The sequence below is a fragment of the Somniosus microcephalus genome, unplaced genomic scaffold (genome assembly GCF_052327205.1).
Source record: "Somniosus microcephalus isolate GS21.2 unplaced genomic scaffold, FLI_Smic_1.0 unresolved_chr9, whole genome shotgun sequence".
NCBI classification, from domain to species: domain Eukaryota; kingdom Metazoa; phylum Chordata; class Chondrichthyes; order Squaliformes; family Somniosidae; genus Somniosus; species Somniosus microcephalus.
In genome coordinates this window covers 15,647,482-15,670,036 of record NW_028225187.1, presented here as the reverse complement: position 1 = coordinate 15,670,036, position 22,555 = coordinate 15,647,482, and the positions used below count along the sequence as shown (strand labels likewise).

General features: G+C 52.3%; 1 protein-coding gene across 3 annotated transcripts in view; it reads left to right on the top strand.

Annotated features, from left to right (window-relative positions):
• Positions 1-22,555, top strand: part of LOC147084816 (NACHT, LRR and PYD domains-containing protein 12-like) — a 57,617-nt gene that overhangs the window by 22,960 nt on the left and 12,102 nt on the right. The window contains exons 7-11 of one of the 3 annotated variants that reach the window (XM_085979534.1): positions 1,455-1,541; positions 6,080-6,250; positions 10,822-10,992; positions 12,969-13,139; positions 20,593-20,763. In XM_085979534.1, coding sequence (XP_085835660.1) covers positions 1,455-1,541; positions 6,080-6,250; positions 10,822-10,992; positions 12,969-13,139; positions 20,593-20,763 — 771 coding nt within the window. Of the gene's footprint in view, positions 1-1,454; positions 1,542-6,079; positions 6,251-10,821; positions 10,993-12,932; positions 13,140-20,592; positions 20,764-22,555 lie in introns of all 3 variants that reach the window. The other 2 variants (XM_085979533.1, XM_085979535.1) reach the window with 2 other exon arrangements.

The following is a 22,555-nucleotide window of genomic DNA, read 5'->3' as shown; positions in this document are numbered from 1 at the left end:
TATCTCTCCCATCGAAGCCCATCCCTCCAGTCCCCTAACTCTCCCATCGAAGCCCATCCCTCCAGTCCCCTAACTCTCCCATCGAAGCCCATCCCACCAGTCCCCTAACTCTCCCATCGAAGCCCATCCCTCTAGTCCCCTAACTCTCCCATCGAAGCCCATCCCTCCAGTCCCCTAACTCTCCCATCGAAGCCCATCCCTCCAGTACCCTAACTCTCCCATCGAAGCCCATCCCTCCAGTCCCCTAACTCTCCCATCGAAGCCCATCCCTCCAGTCCCCTAACTCTCCCATCGAAGACCATCCCTCCAGTTCCCTAACTCTCCCATCGAAGCCCATCCCTCCAGTCCCCTAACTCTCCCATCGAAGCCCATCCCTCCAGTCCCCTAACTCTCCCATCGAAGCCCATCCCTCTAGTCCCCTAACTCTCCCATCGAAGCCCAGCCCTCCAATCCCCTAACTCTCCCATCGAAGCCCATCCCTCCAGTCCCCTAACTCTCCCATCGAAGCCCATCCCTCCAGTACCCTAACTCTCCCATCGAAGCCCATCCCTCCAGTCTCCTAACTCTCCCATCGAAGACCATCCCTCCAGTCCCCTAACTCTCCCATCGAAGCCCATCCCTCCAGTCCCCGAACCCTCCCATCGAAGACCATCCCTCCAGTCCCCGAACTCTCCCATCGAAGCCCATCCCTCTAGTCCCCTAACTCTCCCATCGAAGCCCATCCCTCTCGTACCCTAACTCTCCCATCGAAGCCCATCCCTCCAGTACCCTAACTCTCCCATCGAAGCCCATCCCTCCAGTCCCCTAACTCTCCCATCGAAGCCCATCCCTCCAGTCCCCTAACCCTCCCATCGAAGCCCATCCCTCCAGTCCCCTAACCCTCCCATCGAAGCCCATCCCTCCAGTCCGCTAACTCTCCCATCGAAGACCATCCCTCCAGTCCCCTAACTCTCCCATCGAAGCCCATCCCTCCAGTCCCCTAACTCTCCCATCGAAGCCCATCCCTCCAGTCCCCGAACTCTCCCATCGAAGCCCATCCCTCCAGTCCCCTAACTCTCCCATCGAAGCCCATCCCTCCAGTCCCCTAACCCTCCCATCGAAGCCCATCCCTCCAGTCCCCTAACCCTCCCATCGAAGCCCATCCCTCCAGTCCGCTAACTCTCCCATCGAAGACCATCCCTCCAGTCCCCTAACTCTCCCATCGAAGCCCATCCCTCCAGTCCCCTAACTCTCCCATCGAAGCCCATCCCTCCAGTCCCCGAACTCCCCCATCGAAGACCATCCCTCCAGTCCCCTAACTCTCCCATCGAAGCCCATCCCTCCAGTCCCCTAACTCTCCCATCAAAGCCCATCCCTCCAGTCCGCTAACTCTCCCATCGAATCCCATCCCTTCACAACAAACCGGCAGACTGTTCTTGCATAACCTATTTCTGATTTTATCCTGCTGTCTTTAGGATGGACAACAACGACCTGGGAACTGAAGGAATGCAGCGTCTGTGTAAGAGACTGAAGGAGCCGGGAGGCATCTTACAGACACTCCAGTAAGTCCGTCAATCTTATCTTCCCTGGATCTACATAAGGACATAAGAATTAGGAGCAGGAGTCGGCCATTCGGCCCTTCGAGCCTGCTCCGCCATTCAGTGAGATCATGGCTGATCTTCGACCTCAACGCCACCTTCCTGCACTATCCCCCTATCCCTTGATTCCCTTCGTTCCCAGAAATCTCTCGATTTCAGCCTTGAATATACTCAACGACTGAGCCTCCACAGCCCTCTGGGGCAGAGAATTCCAAAGATTCACCGCCCCCTGAGTGAAGAAATTCCTCCTCATCTCAGTCATAAGAACATAAGAACATAAGAAAGAGGAGGAGGAGTAGGCCAATCGGCCCCTCGAGCCTGCTCCGCCATTCAATAAGATCATGGCTGATCTGATCCTAACCGCCAATCCACTATCACAGAACCATCTCCTGAATCTAGCAGAATTAGACACACGAAACAGGAGCAGGATCAGGCTACACGGCCCCTGGGCCCGCTCCGCTACCCACAGGGCCATGACCGATCCGAACCTAGACTCATGTCCAAATTCATGCCCGCTCCCCGTAACCCTTAATTCCCTTTACTTCTAGGAAACTGTCTATTTCTGTTTTAAATTTATGTAATGATGTAGCTTCTACAGCTTTTTGGGGCAGCATATTCCATGGACCTACCACCCTCTGAGTGAAGTAGTTCCTCCTCATCTCAGTTTTGAAAGAGCAGCCCCTTATTCTAAGACTATGCCCCCTAGTTCTAGTTTCACCCATCATCGGGAACATCCTCCCCGCATCCACCCGATCCAACCCCTTCACAATCTTATATGTTTCAATAAGATCGCCTCTCATTCTTCTGAACTCCAATGAGTAGAGTCCCAATCTACTCAACCTCTCCTCATATGTCCATCCCCTCATCCCCGGGATTAACCGAGTGAACCTTCTTTGTACTGACTCGAGAGCAAGTATGTCCTTTCTTAAGTCCTCAATGGCCGACCCCTTATCCTGAGACTGTGACCCCTGGTTCGAGACTCTCCAGCCCAGGGGGAAACAGCCTCTCAGCATCGACCCTGTCAATCCCCCTCAGAATCTTGTATGTTTCAATGAGATCACCTCTCATTCTCCTGAACTCCAGAGAGTATCGGCCCAATCTACTCAATCTCTCCTCATACGACAGTCCCGCCATCCCAGGAACCAGTCTGGTGAACCTTCGTCGCACTCCCTCTATGGCAAGTATATCCTTCCTTAGGTAAGGAGACCAGAACTGTACAGAATACTCCAGGTGTGGTCTCACCAGGGCCCTATATAATTGCAGTAAGATGTCTTTACTCTTATACTCAAATCCTCTTGTAACAAAAGCTAACATACCATTTGCTTTCCTAATTGCTTGCTGTGCCTGCGTGTTAACCTTCAGTTCAAGCACATCCAGGTTCCTCTGAGTGCGAACATTTCCCAGTTTCTCACCATTCAAAAATATTTTGCTTTTCTGTTTTTCCTACCAAAGTGGATAACCTCACACTTCCCCACATTATAGAAACATAGAAGATAGGAGCAGGAGGAGGCCATTCGGCCCCTCGAGCCTGCTACGCCATTCAATGAGATCATGGCTGATCATCCAAATTCAGTACCCTGTCCCTGCCTTCTCCCCATATCCCTTGATCCCTTTATCCTTAAGAAATATATCCAACTCCTTCTTGAATATATTTAATGAATTGGCCTCCACTGCCTTCTGTGGTAGAGAATTCCACAGGTTCACCACTCTCTGGGTGAAGAAATTCCTCCTCATCTCGGTCCTAAATGGTATGTTGGCCTTCGTAGCGAGAGGGTTCGAGTACAGGAACAAGGATGTCTTGCTACAGTTGTACGGGGCCTTGGTGAGACCACACCTTGAGTATTGTGTGCAGTTTTGGTCGCCTTATCTGAGGAAGGATGTTCTTGCCGTGGAGGGAGTGCAGCGAAGATTCACCAGGCTGATACCTGGGATGGCAGGAATGACGTATGAGGAGCGATTGGGTCGATTGGGCTTATACTCGCTGGAGTTTAGAAGAATGAGAGGGGATCTCATCGAAACCTATAAAATTCTGACAGGACTGGACAGACTAGATGCAGGAAGGATGTTCCCGGTGGCCGGGGAGTCCAGAACCAGGGGTCACAGTCTAAGGATAAGGGGTAAGCCATTTAGGACAGAGATGAGGAGGAATTTCTTCACCCAGAGAGTGGTGAACCTGTGGAATTCTCTACCACAGAGGGCAGTGGAGGCCAATTCATTAAATATATTCAAGAAGGAGTTAGATATATTTCTTAAGGCTAAAGGGATCAAGGGATATGGGGAGAAGGCAGGGACAGGGTACTGAGTTTCGATGATCAGCCATGATCGCATTGAATGGCAGAGCAGGCTCAAGGGGCCGAATGGCCAACTCCTGCTCTTATCTTCTATGTTCCTATGTTCCTAAATGGCTTACCCCTTATCTTTAGACTGTGACCCCTGGTTCTGGACTCCCCGGCCATCGGGAACATCCTTCCAGCATCTAGTCTGTCTAGTCCTGTTAGAATTTTATAAGTTTCAATGAGATCCCCTCTCATTCTTCTAAACTCCAGCGAGTATAAGCCCAATCGACCCAATCTCTCCTCATACGTCATTCCTGCCATCCCAGGTATCAGCCTGGTGAATCTTCGCTGCACTCCCTCCATGGCAAGAAAAAGGTGCGGTCTCACCAAGGCCCTGTACAACTGCAGCAAGACATCCTTGTTCCTGTACTCGAACCCTCTCGCTACGCATGCCAACAAACCATTTGCCCTCTTAGCCGCCTGCTGCACCTGCATGCTTACCTTCAGCGACTGGTGCACAAGGACACCCAGGTCTCGCTGCACTTCCCTATATTCCATTTGCCATGTTCTTGCCCACTTAGTCAACCTGTCTATATCTCTCTGCAGCCTCTTTGTGTCCTCCTCACAGCTTACTTTCCCACCTAACTTTGTATCATCAGCAAACTTGGATACGTTACACTCAGTCCCTTCATCTAAGTCATTAATATAGATTGTAAGTAGCTGAGGCCCAAGCACTGATCCTTCTGGTACCCCGCTAGTTACAGCCTGTCAACCCGAAAAAGTTCCTACTCTCTGTTTTATGTCCATTAACCAATCCTCAATCCATGTTAATATATTACCCCCAATCATTTAAGTCCTAATTTTGTGTAATAACCTCTTGTTAGCGAATGCTTTTTGAAAATCCAGATACACTACATCCACTGGTTCCCCCTTATCCATCCTACCAGTTACATCTTCAAAAAACTCGAACAGATTTGTCTAACGCGATTTCCCTTTCATAAAACCACGTTGATTCTGCCTGATCAGATTATGATTTTCTAAGTGCCCTGTTATCTGGAACCCCTCACGCCCAATGAGAGGTGATCTCATTGAAACGTAAAAAATTCTTACGGGGCGTGACAGGGTAGATGCTGAGAGGCTGTTTCCCCCCTGGCTGGAGAGTCTGGAACCAGGGGTCACAGTCTCAGGATAAGGGGTCGGCCATTTAGGACTGAGATGAGGAGGAATTTCTTCACTCAGAGGGTGGTGAATCTTTGGAATTCTCTACCCCAGAAGGCTGTGGATGCTCAGTCGTTGAGTATATTCAAGGCTGAGATCGATAGATTTTTAGATATTAAGGGAATCAAGGGATATGGGGATAGTTCAGGAATGTGGAGATGAGGTAGAAGATCAGCCATGATCTTATTGAATGGCGGAGCAGGCTCAAGGGGTCGAATGGCCAACTCCTGCTCCTATTTCTTATGTTCTTATGTCCTTAACATTCCTTTACCTTCCTTAATCCCTATAACATATGCTGGCCTTCATAGCGAGAGGATTCGAGTACAGGAGCAAGGATGTCTTGCTGCAGTTGTACAGGGCCTTGGTGAGACCACACCTTGAGTATTGTGTGCAGTTTTGGTCGCCTTATCTGAGGAAGGATATTCTTGCCATGGAGGGAGTGCAGCGAAGATTCACCAGACTGATACCTGGGATGGCAGGAATGACGTATGAGGAGAGATTGGGTCGATTGGGCTTATACTCGCTGGAGTTTAGAAGAATGAGAGGGGATCTCATTGAAGCTTATAAAATTCTAACAAGACTAGACAGACTAGATGCAGGAAGGATATTCCCGATGGCCGGGGAGTCCAGAACCAGGGGTCACAGTCTAAGGATAAGGGGTAAGCCATTTAGGACTGAGATGGGGAGGAATTTCTTCACCCAGAGAGTGGTGAACCTGTGGAATTCTCTACCACAGAAGGCAGTTGAGGCCAATTCATTAAATATATTCAAGAAGGAGTTAGATATATTTCTTAAAGCTAAAGGGATCAAGGGGTATGGGGAGAAAGCAGGGACAGGGTACTGAATTTGGATGATCAGCCATGATCTCATTGAATGACGGAGCAGGCTCGAGGGGCCGAATGGCCTGCTCCTGCTCCTATCTTCTATGTTTCTATAACACTCTCTTACTCCCCTCGCTCCCGATAACACTCCCTTGTCCTCTGACCTCTTGCTCTCTGATATTGTCAGGCTATGCGGTAATAACCTGGAGGACAGCTCCTGCAAGGAATTGGTCGCTGTTCTTCATAGCAACCAGCACTTGACCAACCTGGACCTGGGCAACAACCAACTGACCGATTCTGGCCTGGGCATGTTATGCGAGGAAGTGCAAAAGGGACCGTGTCGACTGGAGAAACTGGGGTAAGGTTCACCTCACGGTCGGGGGGCGCGGGCTGGCCAGGGTACGGGGATCAAACACTATCCTCTCACCCTCTGGGACTGAGAATCGTAGAATGATACAGCACAGAAAAGAGGCCATTCGGCCCATCGTGCCTGTGCCGGCTCTTTGGGTCGAGCTCTCCAATTAGTTTCCCTCCCCCCTCGCTCGTCCCCACAGCCCTGAAAATCTTTCCCCTTCAAGTGTTTCTCCAATTCCCTTTTTGAAAGTTACTATTGAATCTGCTTCCACCGCCCTTTCAGGCAGCGCATTCCAGATCACAACAACTCGCTGCGTAAAGAAATGTTTCCTCATCTCCCCTCTGGTTCTTTTACCGATTATCTTCAATCTGTGTCCTCTGGTTACCGACCCTCCTGCCACTGGAAACAGTTTCTCCTTATTTACTCCATCAAAACCCTTCATGGTTTTGAAGACCTCTATTAAATCTTCCCCTTAACCTTCTCTGCTCTAAGGAGAACAATCCCCGCTTCTCCAGTCTCTCCACATCACTGAAGTCCTGCATCCCTGGTACCATTCTGGTCAATCTCCCCTTAACCTTCTCTGCTCTAAGGAGAACAACCCCAGCTTCTCCAGTCTCTCCACGTGACGGAAGTCCCTCATCCCTGGAACCATTCTGGTCAATCTCCCCTTAACCTTCTCTGCTCTAAGGAGAACAACCCCAGCTTCTCCAGTCTTTCCACATCACTGAAGTCCCTCACCCCTGGTACCATTCTGGTCAATCTCCCCTTAACCTTCTCTGCTCTAAGGAGAACAACCCCAGCTTCTCCAGTCTCTCCACATCACTGAAGTCCCTCATCCCTGGTACCATTCTGGTCAATCTCCCCTTAACCTTCTCTGCTCTAAGGAGAACAACCCCAGCTTCTCCAGTCTCTCCACATCACTGAAGTCCCTCATCCCTGGTACCATTCTGGTCAATCTCCCCTTAACCTTCTCTGCTCTAAGGAGAACAACCCCAGCTTCTCCAGTCTCTCCACATCACTGAAGTTCCTCAATCCCTGGTCCCATTCTGGTCAATCTCCCCTTAACCTTCTCTGCTCTAAGGAGAACAACCCCAGCTTCTCCAGTCTCTCCACATCACTGCAGTTCCTCATTCCCGGTACCATTCTGGTCAATCTCCCCTTAACCTTCTCTGCTGTAAGGAGAACAACCCCAACTTCTCCAGTCTCTCCACATCACTGAAGTCCCTCATCCCCGGTTCCATTCTGGTCAATCTCCCCTTAACCTTCTCTGCTCTAAGGAGAACAACCCCAGCTTCTCCAGTCTCTCCACATCACTGAAGTCCCTCATCCCTGGTACCATTCTGGTCAATCTCCCCTTAACCTTCTCTGCTCTAAGGAGAACAACCCCAGCTTCTCCAGTCTCTCCACATCACTGAAGTTCCTCAATCCCTGGTCCCATTCTGGTCAATCTCCCCTTAACCTTCTCTGCTCTAAGGAGAACAACCCCAGCTTCTCCAGTCTCTCCACATCACTGCAGTTCCTCATTCCCGGTACCATTCTGGTCAATCTCCCCTTAACCTTCTCTGCTGTAAGGAGAACAACCCCAACTTCTCCAGTCTCTCCACATCACTGAAGTCCCTCATCCCCGGTTCCATTCTGGTCAATCTCCCCTTAACCTTCTCTGCTCTAAGGAGAACAACCCCAGCTTCTCCAGTCTCTCCACATCACTGAAGTCCCTCATCCCTGGTACCATTCTGGTCAATCTCCTCTGCACCCTCTCCAAGGCCTTGACATCCTTCCTAAAGTGCGGTGCCCACAATTGGACACAATACTCCAGCTGGGGCCTAACCAGTGTTTTATAAAGGTTTAGCATAACTTTTTTAAAATTATTTCACGAGATGTGGTTGTCACTGGCAGAACCAGCATTTATTGCCCATCACTAATTGCCCTTGAGAAGGTGGTGGTGCGCCGCCTTCTTGAACCGCTGCAGTCCGTGTGGTGAAGGTGCTCCCACAGTGCTGTTAGGGAGGGAGTTCCAGGATTTGGACCCAGCGACGATGAAGGAACAGCCGATATATTTCCAAGTCAGGATGGTGTGTGACTTGGAGGGGAACTTGGAGGTGGTGGTGTTCCCCTGCGCCTGCTGCCCTTGTCCTTCTAGGTGGAAGAGGTCGCAGGTTTGGGAGGTGCTGCCGAAGAAGCCTTGGCGAGTTGCTGCAGTGCACCTTGTAGATGGTCCACACTGCAGCCACGGTACACCGGTGGTGGAGGGAGTGAGTGTTTAAGGTGGTGGATGGGGTGCCAATCAAGCGGGCTGCTTTGTCCTGGATGGTGTCTGATACCTGGGATGGCAGGAATGACGTATGAGGAGAGATTGGGTCGATTAGGTTTATATTTGCTAGAGTTTAGAAGAATGAGAGGGGAGCTCATTGAAACCTATAAAATTCTAACAGGACTAGACAGACTACATGCAGGAAGGGTGTTCCCGATGGCCGGGGAGTCCAGAACCAGGGGTCACAGCCTAAGGATAAGGGGTAAGCCATTTAGGACAGAGATGAGGAGAAATTTCTTCACCCAGAGAGTTCTGAACCTGTGGAATTCTCTACCACAGAAGGCAGTGGAGGCCAATTCATGAAATATATTCAAGAAGGAGTTGGATATATTTCTTAAGGCTAAAGGGATCAAGGGATATGGGGAGAAAGCAGGGACCGGGTACTGAACTTGGATGATCAGCCATGATCTCATTAAATGGCGGAGCATGCTCGAGGGGACGAATGGCTGACTCCTGCTCCTATCTTCTGTGTTTCTATGTGTCGAGCTTCTTGAGTGTTGTTGGAGCTGCACTCATCCAGGCAACTTCCCTGCACTTGTACGCTATGGCGGGAGATTGAGAAATGTTGGTGTTCAGAGGGATTGGGTGTCCTTGTACACGAGTGACTGAAAGTTGACATGTAGGTACAGCAAGCCGTTACTTGAGTATAGGAGGAAAGAAATCTTGGTGAGACCACACCTGGAGTACTGTGCACAGTTCTGGTCTCCTTATCTAAGGAAGGAGATACTTGCCTTGGAGGCGGTGCAACGAAGGTTCACTAGATTGATTCCTGGGATGAGAGGGTTGTCCTGTGAGGAGAGATTGAGTAGATTGGGCCGATACTCTCTGGAGTTTAGGAGAATGAGAGGTGATCGCATTGAAACAGATGACACCACGGTTGTAGGCCAGATCACCAACAACGATGAGTCAGCCTACAGGGAGGAGGTCCAGCATCTCGTGAAGTGGTGCGCTGACAACAACCTGGCCCTTAACACCAAGAAAACAAAGGAAATAATCGTGGACTTCAGGAAGTCTAAAGGCGGAAGTCACACCCCCATCCACATCAATGGGGCGGAGGTGGAAAGGGTGGCCAGCTTTAAGTTCCTCGGAGTCCACATCATGGAAGACCTCTCCTGGTCCCTCAACACCTCCTCTCTGGTGAAGAAGGCCCAGCAGCGCCTATATTTCTTGAGGAGGCTGAAGGGATGTAATCTGTCACCCCCGATCCTCTCTAACTTCTACCGCTGCACTATAGAGAGCATCCTGACGAACTGTATCACGGTATGGTACGGCAGCTGTAGCTCCCATGACCGGAAAGCCCTGCAGCGGGTAGTCAAAACTGCCCAACGCATTACCGGCACCCGGCTACCGACCATAGAACATATATATCAGAAACGCTGCCTACGGAGGGCACGGTCCATCATCAAAGACCCTACCCACCCCAGCCACAGTCTGTTCGCCCTCCTGCCATCTGGAAGACGCTACAGATGCATTCGCACCCGTACGACCAGATTTAGGAACAGCTTCTTTCCCAGGGCTGTCATCCTACTGAACTCCACAAATAAACACTAAAGCCTGCACATCTGCCGATGCACTTTATTATGGTCATATTTATGCTAATATATATGTACAAATGTATGTTGGAATGTTTAAGTGTCCTAATCCAAAATGTACACTCTCGGGAGCTGCAAGCCTACATTTCGTTGTACTGCACTTGTGCACTAACAATGACAATAAAAGTTGATTTGATTTGATTTGATTTGATTCTGAGGGGGATTGACAGGGTAGATGCTGAGAGGCTGTTTCCCCCCTGGCTGGAGAGTCTCGAACCAGGGGTCACAGTCTCAGGATAAGGGGTCGGCCATTGAGGACTGAGATGAGGAGGAATTTCTTCACTCAGAGGGCGGTGAATCTTTGGAATTCTCTGCCCCAGAGGGCTGTGGAGGCTCAGTCGTTGAGTATATTCAAGGCTGAGATCGAGAGATTTTTGGGGAAATCCAGGGATCGGGCGGGAAAGTGGAGTTGAGGTCAAAGATCAGCCGTGATCTCATTGAACGGTGGAGACGCGATTTATAAAGACCAGGATCCCATAAAGACCTGGGGCTCAAACCTAACCCCCAGACGGAGGGAATGAAGGGCCCCACGTCATTCATCGAAGCCCCGATCCAAGGCATTCCTGCCCCGGGGGTGCCAACTCGCTCTGGGATTGGCACGAGGATGCCTCAGGTTGAGAGGGAATTGGGTTCGGTTGGCTGAAGCCTTTTGTTTGTTTGACTTGAGATAGGCTGAGGAACAACAAACTGACGAGTGAATCGGGCCCGATCCTGGCTTCGGGGGTCAAAGGCAGCTGGGCACTGACCCACCTGGATCTCAACGACAACGGCCTGGGAGATTGCGGATTGGCCGATCTCTACCCAGTCCTGGTGGATCCCAAATGCAAAATACAGAGCCTCAAGTAAGTGACTTTGGAGGGGAGACTGAGGGAGGGGAGGGAGTCTCACAGTTGGAGACTGAGCGAGGGGAGGGAGTCCCACAGTTTGGAGACTGAGGGAGGGGAGGGAGTCCCACAGTTTGGAGACGGAGGGAGGGGAGGGAGTCCCACAGTTTGGAGACGGAGGGAGGGGAGGGAGTCCCACAGTTTGGAGACTGAGGGAGGGGAGGGAGTCCCACAGTTTGGAGACTGAGGGAAGGGAGGGGGTCGCACAGTTTGGAGACGGAGGGAGGGGAGGGAGTCCCACAGTTTGGAGACGGAGGGAGGGGAGGGAGTCCCACAGTTTGGAGACTGAGGGAGGGGAGGGAGTCCCACAGTTTGGAGACTGAGGGAGGGGAGGGAGTCCCACAGTTTGGAGACGGAGGGAGGGGAGGGAGTCCCACAGTTTGGAGACGGAGGGAGGGGAGGGAGTCCCACAGTTTGGAGACTGAGGGAGGGGAGGGAGTCCCACAGTTTGGAGACTGAGGGAGGGGAGGGAGTCCCACAGTTTGGAGACTGAGGGAGGGGAGGGAGTCCCACAGTTTGGAGACTGAGGGAGGGGAGGGAGTCCCACAGTTTGGAGACTGAGGGAGGGGAGGGAGTCCCACAGTTTGGAGACTGAGGGAGGGGAGGGAGTCCCACAGTTTGGAGACTGAGGGAGGGGAGGGAGTCCCACAGTTTGGAGACTGAGGGAGGGGAGGGAGTCCCACAGTTTGGAGACTGAGGGAGGGGAGGGAGTCCCACAGTTTGGAGACTGAGGGAGGGGAGGGAGTCCCACAGTTTGGAGACTGAGGGAGGGGAGGGAGTCCCACAGTTTGGAGACTGAGGGAGGGGAGGGAGTCCCACAGTTTGGAGACAGAGGGAGGGGAGGGAATCCCACAGTTTGGAGACTGACGGAGGGGAGGGAGTCCCACAGTTTGGAGACTGAGGGAGGGGAGGGAGTCCCACAGTTTGGAGACTGAGGGAGGGGAGGGAGTCCCACAGTTTGGAGACTGAGGAAGGGGAGGGAGTCCCACAGTTTGGAGACTGAGGGAGGGGAGGGAGTCCCACAGTTTGGAGACTGAGGGAGAGGAGGGAGTCCCACAGTTTGGAGACTGAGGGAGGGGAGGGAGTCCCACAGTTTGGAGACTGAGGGAGGGGAGGGAGTCCCACAGTTTGGAGACTGAGGGAGGGGAGGGAGTCTCACAGTTTGGAGACTGAGGGAGGGGAGGGAGTCGCACAGTTTGGAGACTGAGGGAGGGGAGGGGGTCGCACAGTTTGGAGACTGAGGGAGGGGAGGGAGTCGCACAGTTTGGAGACTGAGGGAGGGGAGGGAGTCCCACAGTTTGGAGACTGAGGGAGGGGAGGGAGTCTCACAGTTTGGAGACTGAGGGAGGGGAGGGGGTCGCACAGTTTGGAGACTGAGGGAGGGGAGGGGGTCGCACAGTTTGGAGACTGAGGGAGGGGAGGGAGTCGCACAGTTTGGAGACTGAGGGAGGGGAGGGAGTCCCATGGTTTGGAGACGGAGGGAGGGGAGGGAGTCCCACAGTTTGGAGACTGAGGGAGGGGAGGGAGTCCCACAGTTTGGAGACGGAGGGAGGGGAGTGAGTCCCACAGTTTGGAGACTGAGGGAGGGGAGGGAGTCCCACAGTTTGGAGACTGAGGGAGGGGAGGGAGTCCCACAGTTTGGAGACTGAGGGAGGGGAGGGAGTCCCACAGTTTGGAGACTGAGGGAGGGGAGGGAGTCCCACAGTTTGGAGACTGAGGGAGGGGAGGGAGTCCCACAGTTTGGAGACGGAGGGAGGGGAGGGAGTCCCACAGTACGAAGTGTCAGCGTCAGTGATTAAATGGGTGGGTAGAGTCCATGGGAGGGGCGAGTGTAGATGGGCTTTTGTAGAATGACCCCGTTGTCACACAATTGGTCCGTCACCTCCATACGTTTCAAGGTCTGCTCTCTGCTCCTGTCTCCACAACCCTCGCAGGCTGGAATCCAATGAGCTCACCGTGGGATGCTGTAAGGGGCTTGCGTCCGCTGTGGCCCAGAACACGTCACTGAGGGAACTCCAGCTGAACTTCAACCAGTTGACGGATTGCGGCTTGCAGTTGCTGCTGGGAGAGATGGCCAGCTCGAGCTGTCAACTGCAGACACTGAGGTGGGTTAATCTCGCAGCGCCAACAACTCCCATCTGTCCAGCGCCTTTAACCTAGTAAAACGTCCCAGGGCGTGTCACAGAGCGCCATTCTGACCCCGAGCCACATAAGGAGATACTAGGACAAGCGACCAAAAGCTGGGTCAAAGAGGTCGGGTTTTAAGGAGCGTCTTAAAGGAGGAGGGAGAGGCGGAGAGGTTTAGGGAGGGAATTCCAGAGCTCAGGGCCCCAGGCAGCTGAGGGCACGGCCGCCAATGGTGGAGCGATGGAAATCGGGGATGCTCAAGAGGCCAGAATTGGAGTAGCGCAGAGATCTCGGAGGGTTGTAGGGGCTGGAGGAGGTTACAGAGATAGGGAGGGGGGCGAGGGGCCAGGGAGGGATTTGAACAGGAGGATGAGAATTGTAGGGGCTGGAGGAGGTTACAGAGATAGGGAGGGGGGCGAGGGGCCAGGGAGGGATTTGAACAGGAGGATGAGAATTGTAGGGGCTGGAGGAGGTTACAGAGATAGGGAGGGGGGCGAGGGCCATGGAGGGATTTGAACAGGAGGATGAGAATTGTAGGGGCTGGAGGAGGTTACTGTTACGTCCGTGAATAATTGAGACACGGACAGCAGGAGTGAACAAAGTAAGTATTTACTGGTGGAAGTCAATAGTGAAACTAAAAACACAGAGGCTCAATAGCGCCTTTTATACAGGGTTGGTCGCTGCCGGTACTGCAGTCTGAGACCAGTTATTCTCTTAAAGGTACATACACAACAATTCCTCCCCTTTTAGATAAACAGTACATAACATTCATTTAACAACTAAATGATAACTAATTACAATCACAATTACGGTTGCTAGATACATTGGTTAAGTTTAAGCAATTATAAGGTCAGTCTTTGAGGAGGCTTCCTGATTCTGTCTGGATAACGCCTCTTTGGGGTATCAGGTTCTTCTGGCAATGTTGAGTCGGGATCAATGTCGTTGTTTGGTTCGTCTGCTTCCAATATCACCGGTTCTGCGGTAGCTGCAATTGGAACGTTGATTTCATTGCCAGGTGTATCAGATCGTGGTGTGGAGTTGACGTTTTCCAGTGACTCTAGAATCTGGTCAGCATGGTGTCTTACAATGCTCTCCCCAACGTCCACGGTATACATGAGAGGTCCTTGCCGTGTACAAATCGTTCCTGGCTGCCATTTCTTCGTGCGGTAGTCCCGGGCCAAAACTGGTTGACCTATCTTAAAACTCCTGGTCGGCCTTTCATTCATATTCTGAAACTGCCTGTTCTCCACATCTCTTCGGACGTTTGGCTTAACCAAATCCAAGCGGCATCGTAGTCTTCGATTGAAGAACATCATGGCTGGAGTTTGGTTGGTAACCGCATGTGTCGCATTCCGGTAGGCAAACAAGAAGTTGTCCACCTTGTTGTAGGGGTATGTCTTCATTGCACATTGCCTTGATAGCCTTCTTGAATGTTTGGACAAACCTCTCGGCCAATCCATTAGTGGCTGGATGATATGGGGCAGATGTGTAATGCTTAACACCATTGTTCTTTAAGAACCTCCGGAACTCTTCAGACACAAACTGTGGTCCATTGTCAGAGCAAATCTGTTCAGGCAGCCCATTCCTGGCGAATATGGTTCGTAAAACTGTGATAGTTTTTTCCGTGGTGGTTGAGGACATTTTTATTACCTCTGGCCACTTTGAATGTGCATCCACCACAATTAAAAACATCGAGTCCATGAAGAGACCAGCAAAACCAATGTGCACCCTTTGCCATGGAGATGAGGGCCACTCCCATGGATGCAGAGGAGCTTGTGGTGGGGCGTTTTGGACCTTCTGGCATCCTGCACAGCTCTTGGTCATCTCTTCAATTTCTCTATTGATTCCCGGCCACCACACAAACGCTCTGGCTAAGCTCTTCATTTTTACCCCACCCAGATGACCCTCATGAAGCTCATTGAGCACTCTATCCGTCAACTTAGGTGGAATTACTAATCTGGATCCACACATCAAGGTTCCTCTGCACACTGACAGCTGTTCTCTTCTCGGCGAGAATGCTGGCAGCAGTGGTTCGCCATGTGCTGGCCATCCCTTCACCGTTAAATCATAGACCCGTGATAGTGTCGGGTCATTCCGTGTTTCCTTTTCTATGTTTGCATTCGTCACAGGGAGACATTCGACTATGGTCTAGTGGAATAACTCCATTGGATCCACTGCAAGGTCTTCTTCTTCCACCGTCGGCAACGGTAGACGTGACAATCCATCAGCATTTCCATGCTGTTTAGTTCCTTTGTATTCGATGTCATATTGGTGTGCCCCTAGGAAAAGGGACCATCTCTGCAGCCGTTGTGCTGTCATTATCGGTACGCCCTTCTGAGGGTTGAAAATGGAGACAAGAGGTTGATGATCGGTTAGTAGAGTAAATTTTTGACCGTGCAGGTAGGGATTGAACTTCTTCACCCCCCACACTAGGCTGAGGGCCTCTCTGTCAATCTGGGCGTAGTTACGCTTGGCAGAAGTTAACGAGCGTGACGCAAAAGCTATCGGCCTCTCTAAACCATCAAGGAATTTATGTGACAGTACCACCCCAATGCCGTAGGGAGACGCATCACACGCCAGCCTGATTGGCAGTGCTGGGTTGTAGTGAGCCAATACTTCCCTTGAAGTGATTAAGTCCTTACTCTTCTGAAAAGCACGCTTACAATCATCGCTCCATTTTCATGCTACCCCCGTTCGTAGCAGGGCGTTCAGTGGGTGCAGAATTGTCGACAAATTCGGCAAAAACTTATGATAGTAATTCACCAATCCGAGGAACGACCTCAGTTGCGACACATTTTCAGGTGCTGGGGCCTTAACAACCGCTTCAATTTTGTCAGGGGACTTATGTAACCCCTCTTCATCAATCACGTGGCCACAATACGATATCTGTTTCTTAAAAAATTCGCACTTGGGGCGGTTGGCTCGCAGCCCATGTTCCCGTAGTCTAGTGAGCACCTGTTCTAGGTTGTTAAGGTGTTCACTGTCATCTTCACCTGTTACAAGGATGTCGTCCAAGTAACACTGAGTCCCCGGAATCCCTTGCAGGACTTGTTCCATCGCTCTTTGCCATATCGTCGGAGCCGATGCTACTCCGAATACCAATCGATGATGCTGGTAAAGACCTTTGTGAGTGTTTATCGTGAGATACTTCCTAGAGGACTCTTCAACCTCCATCTGCAAATATGCTTGTGCTAGGTCAATTTTTGTAAAACGCTTCCCTCCAGACAGTGAGGCGAATATGTCTTCCATCCTTGGAAGAGGATATTGTACTGTGTGAAGGATTGGGTTCACCGTCACCTTGAAGTCCCCACAGATGCGAACCTTCCTTGGCTCCTCAGACTTATTGCTTAACGTTTTCTTCATGACAGGAACGATGGGCGTCACCCACTCACTCCAGTCGACCTTAGACAACACGCCCGCCTTTCCAGATTCTCCAGCTCTGCCTCGACGGCTGGGCGAATTGCATATGGTACCGGTCTTGCTTTGAAAAACTTGGGAACTGCATTCTCTTCTATTTTTATCGAGGCGGTTACGCCTTTAAGCGTGCCCAGTTCTTGTTGAAATACCTCTTTGGCGTTAGCTAAGATTGTTGACAATCGTCCAGGAGAGACGTCTTCATCTTTTTTACCGTCCACCGTCATTGCATGAATGGAATGCCAATCTAAGTTTATCTTCCTGATCCATTCCCGTCCCAATAACGGTGGTCCACCATTTGGCAGTATGTAGAGATACAATTTCCGTATTTTCTTACCGTTGTATTCGACAGGCACCCTTATTTTTCCTCTGGGGTATACTTTTTGCCCCGTATACGTCATCAAGACGATGGATGTCTCTCTCAAGGGTATGTGTGAAAATAGCCGCTCGTAGTCTCGTCGATTCATGACGGTTAGCGCTGATCCTGTATCCAATTCCATTTTAACTTGGGACCCTGCTATCGTGAGGGTGACCCAAATGGTTCGGTGATCCTCTTTTGCGATTACATTGTGAAGTTTGAGACAGCTTAGTCTCCTGTTCCCGGATTCACTATCGCTCATCTGGTCTTCGGAACAACTGTCCGTCATCTTTTGTACTTTCTTGTACGGTTCCTTAGTAGCCTTTTTGTTGTCGCTGGTCTTCTTCCCAGACCTGCAAACTCGTGCAAGGTGTCCCATCTTCCCGCATTGCCTGCATATTTTATCTTTGGACCAGCAGTCCTTCTGGTCATGGTTAGTTCTGCCGCAGCAATAACATTTTGCAAATCTCCGTGTCATTTCGTGGGTGCCGTATTCCTGTGGTTTTTGTTGAATTTCTGCAGCTCCCCTAGCTGCTGCTTCATACGATACTGCCACGCTGAAAGCCTTATCTAGCGTCAGCTCTTTCTCTGAGAGTAACTTCTTCTGTGTTCCTTCACTCAGGAGTCCACAGGCAAATTTGTCCCGTAGGGTATCTGCCAGTCCTGCTCCGAACTGGCAGTGCTTTGATAGCTTGCGTAGTTCCGTAAGATACTCAGCATTGCTCTCATCTTTGTGCTGAGTTCTCCTGTGGAATTTTAATCTTTCTGCTATCAACAGCGGTGCAGGGTTTAAGTGTTCCTGTAGGACAGCAACAATTTCGTTAAAACTCTTCGCTTTCGGTTTGGCTGGAGTAATCAGGTCCCGCAATAGGCCGTACGTTCTAGCGCCCATTAAGTTTAGCAATATCGATTCCTTTTTCCCCTCCGCTATTTCGTTTGCCTCGAAATATACCTCGACTCTTTCCACATACGTGGTCCAGTCCTCTATTGTATTATCAAAAGCAGTGATACAGCCAGTCTTCGGCATCTTGCAAATCTAAAATGGCGCCCCCCGCGCTTTGCCTTCTTCCCCGATTTAACAAAATGGCGCCTCCCGCGCTTTGCCTTCTTCCCCGCTGTTGTTAGCGCTGCTTTCCATGGTTTCTTGCGCGTTTAATATTGATTTTTAAAAAAAAATTATTTTCCCATCCTGGAGCGGACCCTCTGGGACACTTCCCTCCCTCTTCTTGGGTCCGAACGCAGCCCGGCTCCAAAGCACCGGCCGCGCCCTGTGTGCTCTACCCTCTCTCTCTTTGCTTCCCGACTCGCTGCCCGGCCCCGTTGAAAAGCCACCCGATCGAGCTCTAGCCCACCGCAGCCCAGGAAGGATCAGTGCACTACCTGCCACCAGCCCGATTAGCTGGGAAACCACAGACCGAGGAACCAAGCCCCGCTCTCGACAGTCTCTCCTGCAAGTTTCCAATCCGACGATTTGGAGGGCGGTTGCCCACGGTCGACGCCCGTTTCTCGAGTTTCTTTGGATTTTATTTATATTATTTATTTTTTCTTTCTTCTGGCTTCGACCTTCAATAACGTCGTCTGAGGTGCTGCCGAGTTGCAGGTAAGTTCGTTTCTTACTCGTCGCCAGTGTTACGTCCGTGAATAATTGAGACACGGACAGCAGGAGTGAACAAAGTAAGTCTTTACTGGTGGAAGTCAATAGTGAAACTGAAAACACAGAGGCTCAATAGTGCCTTTTATACAGGGGTGGTCACTGCCGGTACTGCAGTCTGAGACCAGTTATTCTCTTAAAGGTACATACACAACAGTTACAGAGATAGGGAGGGGGCGAGGGCCATGGAGTGATTTGAACAGGAGGATGAGAATTGTAGGGGCTGGAGGAGGTTACAGAGATAGGGAGGGGGCAAGGGCCATGGAGGGATTTAAACAGGAGGATGAGAATTGTGCGGGCTGGAGGAGGTTACAGAGATAGGGAGGGGGCGAGGGCCATGGAGGGATTTGAACAGGAGGATGAGAATTGTAGGGGCTGGAGGAGATTACAGAGATTGGGAGGGGGCGAGGGCCATGGAGGGATTTGAACAGGAGGATGAGAATTGTAGGGGCTGGAGGAGGTTACAGAGATAGGGAGGGGGTGAGGGGCCATGGAGGGATTTGAACAGGAGGATGAGAATTGTAGGGCTGGAGGAGGTTACAGAGATAGGGAGGAGGCAAGGGACCATGGAGTGATTTGAACAGGAGGATGAGAATTGTAGGGGCTGGAGGAGGTTACAGAGATAGGGAGGGGGCAAGGGCCATGGAGGGATTTAAACAGGAGGATGAGAATTGTGCGGGCTGGAGGAGGTTACAGAGATAGGGAGGGGGCGAGGGCCATGGAGGGATTTGAACAGGAGGATGAGAATTGTAGGGGCTGGAGGAGATTACAGAGATTGGGAGGGGGCGAGGACCATGGAGGGATTTGAACAGGAGGATGAGAATTGTAGGGCTGGAGGAGGTTACAGAGATAGGGAGGGGGCGAGGGGCCATGGAGGGTTTTGAACAGGAGGATGAGAATTGTTGGGGCTGGAGGAGGTTACAGAGATAGGGAGGGGGTGAGGGGCCATGGAGGGATTTGAACAGGAGGATGAGAATTGTAGGGGCTGGAGGAGGTTACAGAGATAGGGAGGGGGCGAGGGGCCATGGAGGGATTTGAACAGGAGGATGAGAATTGTAGGGGCTGGAGGAGGTTCCAGAGATAGGGAGAGGGGCGAGCGGCCATGGAGGGATTTGAACAGGAGGATGAGAATTGTTGGGGCTGGAGGAGGTTACAGAGATAGGGAGGGGGCGAGGGCCATGGAGGGATTTGAACAGGAGGATGAGAATTGTAGGGGCTGGAGGACGTTACAGAGATAGGGAGGGGGGCGAGGGCCATGGAGGGATTTGAACAGGAGGATGAGAATTGTAGGGGCTGGAGGAGGTTACAGAGATAGGGAGGGGGGCGAGGGCCATGGAGGGATTTGAACAGGAGGATGAGAATTGTAGGGACTGGAGGAGGTTACAGAGATAGGGAGGGGGCGAGGGGCCATGGAGGGATTTGAACAGGAGGATGAGAATTGTAGGGCTGGAGGAGGTTACAGAGATAGGGAGGGGGCGAGGGGCCATGGAGGGATTTGAACAGGAGGATGAGAATTGTAGGGGCTGGAGGAGGTTACAGAGATAGGGAGGGGGCGAGGGGCCATGAAGGGATTTGAACAGGAGGATGAGAATTGTAGAGGCTGGAGGAGGTTACAGAGATAGGGAGGGGGTGAGGGCCATGGAGGGATTTGAACAGGAGGATGAGAATTGTAGAGGCTGGAGGAGGTTACAGAGATAGGGAGGGGGTGAGGGCCATGGAGGGATTTGAACAGGAGGATGAGAATGTTGAAATCGAGGTGTTACCGGACCGGGAGCCAGTGTAGGTCAGCGAGCACAGGGGGTGATGGGTGAACGGGACTCGGTGCGAGTTAGGACACGGCGGGGCAGCGGGAGTTCTGGATGAGTTGAATCTTCCAGAGGGTGGAAGGTGGGATATCGGAGTCACGATTGACCCTTCCCAATCGCCCTTCTCGATCTGGCTTGGGTTTCCTTGCTGGGTGGGATGAGCGTATTGTCTAACGCCTGACCCCTGTGACCTCTTCCCCCAGGTTGAGCAACACAGAGCTAACGGTTCTTTCCAGCCCAGCTCTCTCCAAAGCCCTCCGCTCCGTCCCCACCCTGAGGTGGCTTGACCTCAGCAACAACGAACTGATGGACGCAGGTGCCCAGGAACTCTTCCGAGCTCTGGCAGAGCCCCACTGCCAGATCGAAAATCTATGGTGAGTCGGTCAAGGAATTGGAGGTCCCACGGAAAGGTGAGGAGAATAGGCAGGGGCCCCCTCCATGCGTCCTTCAAGGGTAACCTCACACAGACGCTACACACTTCGTATCACAATCATTTTTGCCTCCCTTTCACCATGTCTCTCACCTGTCCAAGTGACAACACGTGCTGAACTTGAGGGCTTCCTAACTTAGTCTGAGACATCTCACCTCCCTCCATCTCCCAAACTGTGGGACTCCCTCCCCTCCCTCCATCTCCAAACAGTGGGATTCCCTCCCCTCCTTCAGTCTCCAAGCTGTGGGACTCCCTCCCCTCCCTCCGTCTCCCAAACTGTGGGACTCCCTCCCCTCCCTCAGTCCCCAAACTGTGGGACTCCCTCCCGTCCCTCCATCTCCCAAACTGTGGGACTCCCTCCCCCCCCTCAGTCTCCAAACTGTGGGACTCCCTCCCCTCCCTCAGTCCCCAAACTGTGGGACTCCCTCCTCTCCCTCAGTCTCCAAACTGTGGGACTCCCTCCCCTCCTTCAGTCTCCAAGCTGTGGGACTCCCTCCCCTCCCTCAGTCTCCAAACTGTGGGACTCCCTCCCCTCCCTCAGTCTCCAAACTGTGGGACTCCCTCCCCTCCTTCAGTCTCCAAACTGTGGGACTCCCTCCCCTCCCTCCATCTCCCAAACTGTGGGACTCCCTCCCCTCCCTCAGTCCCCAAACTGTGGGACTCCCTCCCCTCCCTCCATCTCCCAAACTGTGGGACTCCCTCCCCTCCCTCAGTCTCCAAACTGTGGGACTCCCTCCCCTCCCTCAGTCCCCAAACTGTGGGACTCCCTCCCCTCCCTCAGTCTCCAAACTGTGGGACTCCCTCCCCTCCCTCCGTCTCCAAACTGTGGGATTCCCTCCCCTCCCTCAGTCTCCAAACTGTGGGACTCCCTCCCCTCCCTCAGTCTCCAAACTGTGGGACTCCCTCCCCTCCCTCAGTCTCCAAACTGTGGGACTCCCTCCCCTCCCTCAGTCTCCAAACTGTGAGACTCCCTCCCCTCCCTCAGTCTCCAAACTGTGGGACTCCCTCCCCTCCCTCAGTCTCCAAACTGTGGGACTCCCTCCCCTCCCTCAGTCTCCAAACTGTGAGACTCCCTCCCCTCCCTCAGTCTCCAAACTGTGAGACTCCCTCCCCTCCCTCAGTCTCCAAACTGTGGGACTCCCTCCCCTCCCTCAGTCTCCAAACTGTGCGACTCCCTCCCCTCTCTCAGTCTCCAAACTGTGGGACTCCCTCCCCTCCCTCAGTCTCCAAACTGTGGGACTCCCTCCCCTCCCTCAGTCTCCAAACTGTGGGACTCCCTCCCCTCCCTCAGTCTCCAATCTGTGCGACTCCCTCCCCTCCCTCAGTCTCCAAACTGTGGGACTCCCTCCCCTCCCTCAGTCTCCAAACTGTGGGACTCCCTCCCCTCCCTCAGTCTCCAAACTGTGGGACTCCCTCCCCTCCCTCAGTCTCCAAACTGTGGGCTCCCTCCCCTCCCTCAGTCTCCAAACTGTGGGACTCCCTCCCCTCCCTCAGTCTCCAAACTGTGGGACTCCCTCCCCTCCCTCAGTCTCCAAACTGTGAGACTCCCTCCCCTCCCTCAGTCTCCAAACTGTGGGACTCCCTCCCCTCCCTCAGTCTCCAAACTGTGGGACTCCCTCCCCTCCCTCAGTCTCCAAACTGTGGGACTCCCTCCCCTCCCTCAGTCTCCAAACTGTGGGACTCCCTCCCCTCCCTCAGTCTCCAAACTGTGGGACTCCCTCCCCTCCCTCAGTCTC